Raw genomic sequence first — 12172 nt, forward strand, 5'->3', positions numbered from 1 at the left:
GCAAGTCTTATTTTAAATCACAAGTCTTTGATATTTTTATTCAAATCCAAAGATGGTAATTTTAAGTCACGCATTCAGGATTTTTAGCCCAACTGTGGCATGCTAACAAGGACCTGCTATTTGTTGTCAAAATTCCCTTCACTAAAAGGCATGTTTAAGAAGCAAAACCTCCCTTATTCAAATGTTTGTACAGCAGCTTCCTGGAGCTTTAAATTTATCCTTACTCCTAAGCATTAGGAGATCACTGTTGCTTCCAGTGTAGAAAACAACCAAGCACGCTTTGGAAACATTCAGAAAGGATTGTGCATACGCAGAAGCACGTCAGGGGGAACCAACTCAACCACTGTATGAGTTCAAGTGCTGGAGGACTGTTGCATACTCCTGTTGGAATGTTTATTTGGGCAGTGTAACAAACTCTCCAGCAACATGCTGATTTGATTTTTTTCGTGTGTGTTTTTGACAGCGAATCCATGTTGATCACAAATATTTCCAAGTCACACAGCATTCCTTATTCCATTCTACCCTTTTTGTAGATCCCCTCACAGTGGTTTTGTGATAAACAGCAAGTGAAGGATCTAATTAAGAAGATACCAAACCTCGTATCTTCACGTGAAGCGTTGCGAGTGAATTTATGCCACTCGAGTCACAAAGCCATGCTGTAGTCATTAGCAATGATTCTGCTTTGCCACTGTGATTGCTTTGGTTTTATCACTAAGACCTGAAGAGTGCTGTTGGATGCCCCATAGCTCTGATGTGCAGGGAAGGACAGCTTCCCTTGGGATGCCTATTGTGTCATTCCCTGCTCCGTCCCCATGCGTCTGCCCAGACCCCCTGTCCTGCTGCTGTTGGATTGCTGTGTTCTGATGGGCAAATTGTGTGTAGGCTTCAGAGGGAAAAAACTGTGAGCTCAGCAGTGGTGGCACAGAGAGCTGACCCAGCCCTGCAGAGGAGACAGGGGGAGGCACGGCAGCCAGCAGCAGCCTCTGCAGCCCACCTCAGGGTGCTTGGTTTGGTTTCAGAACTTGTCCTCTGGGTAATGTGATCATTGCCAATGGTGGGGAAAAGATAAGCAAATGTTGCATTGTGAAGGTGCGGTGTAGCAGAGCTGCTGATCTGCCGGCCTCCATTTCAGTGGGTTTTCCAGCACAGTGTGAAATGGAAGGGTGCTCTCATGGAACTGTGGCAGCAGCTCCAGGCCTCCCTCTCCCATCGTTGCTGTGGCCCTGACGGAGGCCAGCCTGTGCACTGCAGCACTGCATTTCTGTGCAACCCAACCACGAGACTGGAAAGCCTGGAGCAGCTTTCTGGCAGGGCCTGGGGTTGCCGCTTCATTGTCTCTGTGTGATGCATGGGATGGTTCTGCAGCATACAGACTTCCGAGCTCAGTGTTTCTATCCAATTGCCTCGCATCTAGTGCTGAGCTCACTGGTGCCATGCTGCATTACATCTATGTCTGAAGCACTCGTTCCCTTCATCAGGACTTGGGTGCAAACTGCCTCTTGTGGTGAAGAGTGCAAACTTCTGCAGTCGTGCTTTTGGGCTCTTGGGATACCCTTACTTCATATGCACATAGGAACAAGACAGCATCCCGAGCCTGGCTTGCTGATTGCAGCAGCTCTTGAAAATCCTCCCTGTGAGCAGGAATCAGGAGCCTAGAGGCTGACAGCATTCAAACAACTCTTTTCTAAATAGGAGGGAGAGAAGTGGCTCTGGATTTGAATAGGACTTTAAAATGCACTACGTGAGCCTGCGTTCCGTGCCACAAGGCAGTGGGTGCCTGCCCAGAATGCAAACCATGCTCCAGCAAGGGGCAGCACTGCTCCTGGAGAGCAGCTCTGCTGCTGAGCAGGCATTGCTTTGTTGTCCCATGCCATGGAGTGTGACTGGAACTGCCGAGCACTCTGGGAGCAGCTCAGCAGATTTGCTTTTTTTTTTGTCACTTCTGCCATCTGAAGCTGTACATCGAGTTCCAGGTGCCCACTTCATGCAGTGGCTATAGCTGCATTCCCCACTGATGATATACTGCCAGCCGGCCTCTTTCACTGAGCTGAAATGCAGCACTCGTACATTTCCCTCCTGCACACTCGTATTGGCACAAATGATATGTGGTAGGGAAATGAACTCCTGTGTGAAGTAGAATTGGAGCTGGATTCAGATTGGAGTCCTGTTTTAGCAGTAAATGTGCAAGGAATGTGGTGTTAGGTGTGTGAAGAGCTCCCGGAATAAAACACAGTAGGGTTTGGTGATGGAATAGTTTTGTACAGTCTTGTCTCTGAATTGGTTAACTTTGAAGATGGTTAAGAGAAGAAACAGAAGGAAAAATGGGTGAGTGCAGCAAGTGACCTTTGGAGGAACTTTGGAGGGCCATGGAGGCTGTGTTCTGGCAGACTGGAATGCCTTGACAGGGAGAGGTGTGTGTGGGTTTACGTTGCCATGGAAGGTTGAAGCAGTGGTAACCAGATGCATACCTGGGCTGAATGTGTCTGTGTTAAGACATGCATCTTTAAGAGGGAGAAGAGCTCTTCCCCTGCACAGCTAGGTGCTTAAAATGGTGCAACTCACATACAGGACAGCTTTCCTCTCACCCCTAACCAGGAGCAGGAAGGGGGAACCAAGCTTTCCCCTTGCTGTGTTCCCGTGCAGAGGCATGCCAGCCCACAGTCATCTGGAAAACACTGTTCTGGAGAGAGGTGGCCTTGGCACGTGAAGAGAGAGGTTGTGACTTTAGGTTGTTGCTCAGCTCTTCTTGGAGCTCCTTGCAACAGCAAGGATGGCTCTTAGGATGGCCTTAACTTCTGTAGTGCTCACCCTGCACTTTGCTGCGGGCCAGAACGTTTTGGTGCAGGTAACTGGAGTAGAAATCAACAGCCAACTGAAGGGGCAGCTTTCCAGGAAGCAAGAAGAGTAAAGTCTCTCTGGTTTCTTGCATCTGGTTTCCTGGGGGAGCACCTTAAGCTCCCACACCCTCTTAACTAAACGTGCAATAACATCTATTGGAAATAAAATGCCAGAATGAGAAAGCTGAAGTTATGATTCCTGCTCCACTGTGCTGTTCAATAATGCAAGAAATGGACTTCAGAAATGAACAGGTGTTGGAGGGAAAATAGCAAAGGTAATAGAATCATGGTAGTTCTTTCTGAAATACTGCCCAAATTAAAATGCTGGTCGTTTGTGTGAAATACATTCACAGCAAGGTGCTTTGGAATGACTTACCAACGCTTGCTTTGGAGAGCACTGTCCCCAAGACAGTACAAAATGTGAAATGAGCATGGAAAATCACTGTGCCTTACAGAAAGAAAAAAATAGCGATTATTTCTTGCCCTAAGGAAGGGTGTGCCTGTCACTGGGTTGTGTAAGGGGAAGTGGGAACGCTGCACTATTAAAAGTCATGATAAACTGCAGTTAGTCATCACCCAGCTAGTCCCTGATTTCTCTCCTTTTCATTTTGAGGCAGAGGGGTGGTGGTTAGAGGGTTTGTCACTGGAGGGAGAGGGAAATTGAATATTGAATGTGGCTTGCTTTATGACAAGGCACTAACTTGACTCCCGTCTGTATTTAAATGCTGTCCCCAGGTTACGACTATCGCTATGTCTGCGTGGAGTTTTCACTCTTGGAAGAGGCCATCGGATGCATGGAAGCCAACCAGGTTGCTTTACACTTCGGTCAATGCTGCTAGAAGATTTAAATTTTTTTTTTTGTTTTTGGTGGGGTGGTGGAAAGCCAATGAGGTTTTGTGTTTTTTTTGAACCGTTCAAAGGAGGATCTGTTCTTGCATAATACACAACGCTGTGGTTTAAATATTGTTTCTGGAACTTTGTTAAAGGCTTAGAAATGCCAGTGTGAGAGAGCTGCCAGACACTGAATGGTCCTCCCTCCTCCCTAGCGTATGTCAGCACACTGGCTGGATTCAGGCTGGGAGCTGACGGGCTCCTCAAGTAGGTTTTGGCCCTGATACTTTTGTAGTCACACTGAAATGCAGTAGGAAAGAGCTCTGCTAGCATTAACTGCCTCCCCCGGCTGTGTGTGTGCGCACACAGACACGTGTGATTGTAGGTGAGCGCTCTGGTGTGCAGCTCTGAGCTGACTTTCCATATGCCTCATGCGTGGGAAAGGTTCTTAATTGTGCATCTCCCCCATATCTGTCTTGTCCTTTGCCAAGCTGGCGTTGCAGACATGAGGACTACCCTATGTTCAGTTGCACCTGGTAAATCTGAGCACTTCCAGTCCTTGAAAGTGCATGATGGATTAAATCTCCCGTGAAGAAGTTCCCAAGAGGAGCCTGCTGTGACCTGGTATTAGAGGCTACAGCTGTGGGCTACTAGACAAAAGTGAGATGCAGAACACTTGTTAGATAAAAGATCATTTCCATTTCACACCAGCCTGTCTGTGCCTTGGAACTGCGGGTGATGGCTCACCCAAGAAAAACCACAAACAATCGATTCCCGTTTCTTTGCTACATCCCTCACATCTCCTCTCTTGCTGCCTTCTTCCTCCTAATTTGCCTGAGTAAGAATTGAGATCAGTTATCAAAAGCCTTTTTTTACCTGAATCCCGCGTCTCGCTGTCATGGGAGGAGAGTCACGAGTCGGATTCCGAGCTGTGCAAGTGCACAAATGTGCTTACACTTAATGAGTCTTCACAGCTGGGGTTTCAGAGGTCCTACGAAGCGCTTGCATTTGCCTCTATTTTCAGTTACAGAGGTATTGCAACTTAGAAAAACGTTTTGCAGAAATAATTCTGTTGCTGGGAAAGAGCCTGGCGCATTCCTACAAGATGGTGAAAGGCGGAGCACAACTAGAGAAGGCTCCAGAATTATTCATTGCTTTTTACCATCAGTAACAACTTTTGTTTTCCCTTCAGTGTTGCAACAACTCCCAGTTTATTATGTTGTCACTGAGAAATACATAATTATGTGTGTCACTCCATTTAACCAAATGCCTCTGCACAGTCTCTCCCTAGCTCTCGTCACATGAAATGATGTCTTTCTGTGCAAGTGCCATCCCCAAATACACCGAGATGTGACTGGCTGCTGCAAATGCTTTGAGGACAAAAAGTCCCAGGCTCTGCCTGCTGTCAAAGCACCTTGTCGATTTAAACACCAACAGCTGCAGTGGTGTGGAATTTGGGAATTCCTCCACTTCCCGTTGTTAATGTCTCCTTTCCCCCTTCTGCTTGAGCATCCTAATGTATTTGGGCAGGTGCTTGACTTAGATTAGGTCCTTTGCTACAGCAAAGAGCCTGTAAGCAGCAAGCCCTGCTGAACGGAGTACCTAAAGATCACCAGTAAATCTGTGTGCACTGAGGAAGTGCTGACTGGCCTTCAACCAGCAGTCAGGGCAGACCTTCAGACTGGGTGATTATATACCCTTTTTCCTTTTAATTAAGGAATATATGAATAAAGGTTTGTATCTGGCTTGCTGCCAGGGAGGAAGCTAACTTTTAAGTTCTCGGTGAAACCCAAATAGAGATGTTCAGAAAGGGAGTGGTGTGACTCAGTTGTCCTTAGACGATGGATAGCCCATTTTAGAACCTTCCAGGGTAGAGGTGTAAGATCACCTCCGTAGACTGGGAGTTTATGTGGATTTTTACAAGCTGCAAGACCCAAACCTGTGTTAGCTAGAGCTCAGTCTCTCTGATAGTTGAGTTATTTTCAGAAGGTTATCGACTCTTCCTGTCAAATTTAATCACTGGTGACAGCATAAATAGCAAAGCAGTGTCAGCCCACAGTGACACTCTAGCAACTCACTAGCCAGCCTGCCTCTTTTTCAGTTTTCTGCAGGCTAGAAATAAATTTGTTTCGCAGACATCGCCTTTTTGATGCACTTTAGTGCCTATTAAACTGTTCCTGCCTAAGGAACAACTGTTTTCCTCCCTACCACCCTGTAGTCTTTAATTTCTTTGTTGGAAAATCCTTTTTATTTTATTCTGCGTAGACCATTCCCAAATTTGCAACCTACAGATTTACCAGGTCCAATACCCTCCATTCAGTTATTCCACCATGTCTATGTGCCCACTGAGATCCAATGGGGTAAATCTGCTGCAGCAGGAAGCACACATCATCTGTGCTGTCCAAATTTTGCAAGAGAGTTTTATTCCCCCTGTATTAATTGCCACAGCTCAAGGAACTAAAATAACTCCTGCCTTGTTGATTGTGGTGGTGGCAATTTATCACAGCTCAGAGGGTCCATCTGTCGTATGTGAGCTGTGCTGGATTGCAGTTAAGGGGAGCACAGAGCTGGCTGCCTGCTCCTCTGCCCTGGTAGGACAGTGTGCCTGTTGTTGTTTTGCAGAACGTGGTGCAGCACTTGTTTCTATTTCATTCAACCTGATGGTTATGGTGATTCTGTTGGTCTTCTGTTACAAGTTGGCTGTGGTTTGACTTTTAACAAGGCCTTCTTTTTGTTTGTGATGAGCTGCTTTTCCTTTTGGGGGGCACAAATATTTTAAATGGAAAGTGGGATTTCTGTCTGCTAAGTCATGCAGTTTATCCCCCAATTAATCTTTTCCTCCTTTACTCTCGGTTTGAGATGTTGCAGTGCGTTTGTCCTTTATCTTGTGTTTCCTTTGCAGTCAGGCTTGGCAGGGCTGCAGGACAGCAGTGTTCCTGCCTGCGGGCACCGCGTTGCTTCCTGAGGGACAGCTTCAGCAGCTTGTCCCACAGCTCTCTGTGTATGTGTGGATTCCTTTGGGTACTTGAATTCTCTCTCACCCTCCTCCTCCTTGTAGAAGAAATGCACATAATGACCTTGCTCTTGGGTTCAAGAAGGTGGGTGGGATAAAGGAAGTTGCCTTTGTGTACCACATTGCATGTCTTAAAGGCAGCTGATGGAGGAGAGGCAGGGAGATGCTGCTGCTTGCTGCCTGGATGTGTGGCTGTTTTCACTGAGGTGGACCTGGTTGTTACATTGATGGAATTGGGATATTTACTTGTAGCTTAGGAGCAAACGATTTGTCTTGTTTGACTTCACAGTAAGCATCTCCCAAGTCCTCTCAGGCCCCAACCCTAGCAACACTAGTGGAGTTTTTACCTAGCTTTAGTTGCTGGTAACTAACATCTTTCTAAATCCTTTCCTTCTGGGGAAAAAATGGGAGAGCTGTAGCATGAGCTTATAAAAATACCTGCTATATGTTGTTGTGGGGGTCTCGAGGAACATGCAGGAGTGGCTGCTCCCAGCCTTGCCCCATGCATTCCTGGACTGCAAGCAGCACCTGTCGGAGAGCAGTTTCCCTGTCTGCCTGCTGAGCACAGTGGTACCTCTTTTCCCTGCTCCTTTCTCACAGGACAGGGGTATTTTGTGGGTGCTTGCTTTAATTGAGCATATTCAACCACTGTGCAGTTGGGAACAACAGTTGTGTGTTTCTCCTCCTCTGCATCCCCTTCTATATCCATTCACTGCAGTGCTTTGCATTTTGTGTGAGCACAGCTTCTGGAATAGATGAGCCTTCACAGGCTTTTTTGCTGGAGCTGTTGGTGTTTAAATCCACGAGGTGCTTTGACAGCAGGCAGAGCCTGGGACTTTCTGTCCTCAAAGCATTTGCAGCAGCCAGTCACATCTCGGTGCCTTCCCAGCTAAATGCAGAAGGAGCTTGTTGTTCTCCTGGGAATGCTTCAGACTCTGGAGACCTGTAGCTGTGTGTACTTATTGAGAGCTGCTAATGTGCTCAGTGAAAGGAGCACTGTTGCGATTTTAAAGAGAAAACATGAGTCTGGATGCAAGAAGTGATTGTTATCCTTTCGGTAGGATGTACTGGGTTGTGGAGTCTGAGATTTTTCTTCAGAACCTGCAGAATGCTCTCTGCAAAGGAGGCTGACGTGAACCTCAAGGGCATTTCCACTAGTATCTATCATTTACTCACTTGACAAACTCACTGCATCCCATGGTCGCTTTAACCTGCAGTTCAGAGTGGTGTTAGCAGTTGAGGGTGTCCACCAATAGTCTGAAACCGCTTTGTTAGGCTGAGAGCACTGGAGAGAGTCTTACCTTTAATATTGCCTCCTTGGATTATCAGCTGACGTAGCCTTTTGCTTTTCCTGTTGTTTATGAGGGCTGTGAAGTTTTCTAAGATCATATCATTGCACCCGCATCTTTTTTTTCCCTGTTGAACCTGCCCTGCTTTTGACCACATGGATTTCTAGAACTACCTTTTGGAGACTTCAGCTTTGTGTGTGCATAGGGAGGGGGAGAAGCCCCATGCACCTCAGCTGTGTTTCTTCTGTCAGCATACTGCTGGTTTAGGAAACAAGTGTGTTGAGTAATTTGGCATGTTCCGGTGACCTATGCAAAGTTCTCTCTGGTTGGATTTCCAGGCAGCACAGCCCATTTGTATTTTTTGTGTCTGATTCAGTGTTTGACCTCATCATGAGCTCACCAGGCCTGACGTCACTGAGGCCTGGCGTATTGAGTCAGTCACGTATTCATTCCCACCTGTGTCTCACTGATGGCTGCACTGTACCGATGTTTGGTAGGAACTGCGAGCCTCTGAGGTCAGGAAGTGTGCAGCAAGAGGTCCTGGTGCTGGCAGGGTCTGCCTGTGACCTGCAGCACTGTGTGGGCACACGTCCTGCAGCAGCACTGGGACGAGCTCTGCGTCTGCTCCGGGGGTCAGGAAGGCTGACAGAACTCTGAGTGACAGAGCTGTTCCTTGTGCGTGGAAGGATTTCTCGTGTTGTAAAACACCCAAAATTCCGGCACCCGAAACGCTTCTCTGGACCTTCTTCTGTCATCTCAACTTTTCAAGCTTATGTGAGTCCTCTGACTATGTTGTTTTGCAGAACCCAGTCTTCTTCCCTTGGTACAGGAGGTAGTAAGGGATCTTCTGCAAAAGACTTCACACACTTCCTTCAGCTAGTGATAGCCACCCATCAGCGTGGCTTTTCCAACCTTAGTCAATTAAAACTACAAATTCCTGCTTCACAGCTCTGTCCTGCTCTGTCTCAGGAAGCAAACCCTGTTAGCCAACTTCCTTAAAGTGTGTGCCCATTTAACTGGAGGAGTCCTGAAGCTGCGTGTTCTTGGTCTACTCATCTGATCCTATCTTGCCCTGTCCCTCTGCCTTCCTGACCTCACTCAAAAATTTTATCCTCCTATTTTCCTTCAGCCCCACTGGCGTGGTGAGGATTGCATGCTTCCTTGCTGCTGTTGGGTTGCTGCTCTGTAGTGGGGCTGCCCCAGAGGACAGCTTCTGGGTGAGCTGTTTGAAGCATGTGGCAGATGCACCAGCAGGAGTTGTGCAGCATCTCTGGTTGCTGACAGTGCCGTGTGGCCAGCAGGGTTATCTGCAGACGTGGATGTTGTGTACTGCAGAATTACCCATTCCGTGCGCTGAAGCTGATGTGGACTGTCGTATAAATTGGTCCAGGTAAAGCATCCTTCTGTACTCTACTCCAAATTGAAACTGTTTTCTCTGTGGCCCCATGGCAGTTATACTCTGGTTACATTTTTGTTGTTTTTACCAGTTGATATTAGCAAGTCTGTGTGATGCTGTATCTCTGAAATATCCCTTCTTCCTTTGTAGATCTCTAGCGCCTTGGTAATCAGGTATTTCTCTGTTGGGATACACGTTCTATTTGAAATGTCAGGAGCTTAAGCTGTCTAACATTAAGGAATAATGTCATTTCCCAAAGTTTGTTTAAATAACTTGATCTATAAGTGATTGCCAAGATCCACCTCCAGTTCTTTCTGTCTGACTGTATGGCGCTTGCAGTGCATCACTTACTCCTGCTGGGTACCTCAGACTGCTGTGCAGCGTCCAGCAACGTGTGACCTTTGTTCAGGCCCAGCATGGCTGCTGATAAATATGGGGATATATGAAAGCTTTTGTTTGTGAGTGTGAAACGCAGCATGTGCCATGGATAGGTCTGCTCTCTGCTTCTTCTGTAGGACTGTTGTTGTGTTCTAGGGCACTTACTGCCAGAGCAACACCTCAGTAGTCTTACCTCTATTACTGTCAACATGCAAAGCATGGTCCTGTGTGACGTGGCATCTTGCACGATTCATTCACGTATAGGTAAGATTTTGCCTTGAGTCAGAAAGATTTCAGGTAGTCCTTGAATGCAGGATACTGATGCTGCTCTATCTGTGAAGATAATCTGGCTCTGTCTTCTCAACATATTAGCAGATAATCTTGTAACGACAAGGAGATCCTAATCACGCATTCTACGTTTAGGTGTAGATTCATCTTAAAACAACAAGCAGTGCTCTGCTGGCCTGCTCTTACTCCCAGGTTATGTTTTTTATTGTGGTTACATTCAATGATTGCTTGATATTCTGTGAAGATCTGTAGAAATTCCAAATATATTCTTGTGTAAGCACGTGTTTATCACTGTAGCATCGTGGTGCTTCAAAGGGTTGTGGTAAATCAGCTGTAGTGCAGCTAGTGCATCGCTTCAATTGGTAGATTGTTTGTGTGGTCAGATGGTGATTCGGGATGAAGATGTGAAATCCTTTGATCGAGCTCCTGTTTGAAAGTTGCTGGGACTTATACCACTAGTGTGCTTTGATGCTTTTGAAGTCATCCTTTAAGTAAGCTGCTGACTAACAGAACTGCAGATGCACTCTCAGAAATTCCCTCTGTACTCTTGAAAGTGGATGATAGGACTGAAATTACTTAAAGGAAACAGAAGCAGTGTCTGTATGAGTTCAGCTTCCATGAATAAAGGCACCTAAGTGAGCATACTGTAACTTCCATTTCCATAGCAAGATCAATTGCTATCACAGTATTAGCATAGTGGTTTGCACAGGACTTGTCACAGCGAAAGAGATGGCAGTCCTCAGCCCACTCCCAGCAGTGTCAAGGGAGCGCTTTACCAGCTTTTGCACCAGATTCCAGTGCTAAAACTCCATCTGGCCTATTCTGAGAAGTGGGAGCACACCAAAATGTTGTTACAGTTTTCACTTGATGAGTCATATTTGTTAGCTTCGGCACCAGAACTGTTTGTTCGTGCTCTGTGCTGTCTGCTGGTGGTTGCTTTTCCATTCCTTGCTGTGCGAGCTGTTCTCATAATGCTGGAGCTGGACGGTAAAAGCTCGAGTCTTGAGGCTGAGAAAAAAGTCAGACTGCATACTCCCTGGCACCAGGGAAGGCAGAAGCACAGTTTCTTTTGCTTAAGAGAACGAGAGGCTGAAACTCTGCTTTTTGGTGTAGCTGTGGTTATGACCAGCACTCTGAGCGGAATGTAGATCAGATGTGGATTTTGGTCTGTTTTCTTTCCAGCTCAATTTATGTTGGAGGTCTGGGTACCTTGATGGGATATGTCCAAAAAGGGTACCTTGTCTTCTGCTACGTTCTGGTGAGGTTATGAGGATCATGCATGTAAGAGGTTAAATTCAAGTGTTCCAAGTTAAGCAATGCAAGATCACAGCTATGGCTGTGATCACAGCAACTTTTATTTGTGAATTTCTGTTTCCATTTGACTATTACTGAGATGTTAATGTTCTTGACTAGAAATGGATTGTGATTACAGTGGGAAATGAGGATTGACATGCCCTGTGAGCGGACTGTTGTGTGTGTTATGCATAAATCACTGGCAGCAAGGAAACAGGTATTTAACACAGAAGGAATCAGTATTATCTACCCCATTGCCCCTCAAACCACAGGGCAGCTTCAGGACTCTTATTAAAGCTTTAATACCTACAAAAAGCACTGTATGCTGAAGAAAGAAATCTGGAGCATTGCTGTCACTCTGCATGTCTCATCCTCTGTGCTTCAGAGGAAAGGCACAAACTTCCCATGCTCCTCTCACTTGAGAGAGGGAAAATTTCTTCTGACATCGCATCTAGTGACCTGTTGCACTCAGCACGTATGAACAGGAGAGCACCTGAGAGGTCCTCAGCACTCCTATGCGACCAGCTTACTGTACATTTGGCTCATATTACCCTCATAGCAGGGCAGAGAGGGAAAAATCCTGAAGCTTGTTTGTCCAAGAAGACACAGGGGGGAGATGGAAGATTCCTCCTGCCTTCTGCAGCGACAGAAGATATGGAGGTTTGACAGGCTGCAGTGAAACGTCTGATGTGGAGTTCTGCCTTCAGGTTTGTTCTGCTGCGCTGTTGCACAGTGTGTGTGCACTGACAACTACCAGATGCTACATCCAAGTGTCCTCCTGCGTCTCCCACCCAAACACTCGCTTAGTCACGTCTTCCTCAGGATGAGCAAGCAGCCTCCTGAAGCC

The 12172-nt window shown here is 46.5% G+C and overlaps 1 protein-coding gene across 1 annotated transcript in view; it reads left to right on the top strand.

Annotated features, from left to right (window-relative positions):
* The first annotated feature begins 3544 nt into the window (after positions 1 to 3544).
* Positions 3545 to 12172, top strand: part of LOC100549021 (RNA-binding protein 6-like) — a 32877-nt gene continuing 24249 nt past the window's right edge. The window contains exon 1 of the mRNA XM_003210008.4: positions 3545 to 3646. Within this exon, the coding sequence (XP_003210056.2) occupies positions 3560 to 3646 (87 nt within the window). The 5' untranslated portion in view covers positions 3545 to 3559. The remainder of the gene's footprint in view (positions 3647 to 12172) is intronic.

Source organism: Meleagris gallopavo, chromosome 14 (genome assembly GCF_000146605.3).
Source record: "Meleagris gallopavo isolate NT-WF06-2002-E0010 breed Aviagen turkey brand Nicholas breeding stock chromosome 14, Turkey_5.1, whole genome shotgun sequence".
In the NCBI taxonomy this organism is placed as follows: domain Eukaryota; kingdom Metazoa; phylum Chordata; class Aves; order Galliformes; family Phasianidae; genus Meleagris; species Meleagris gallopavo.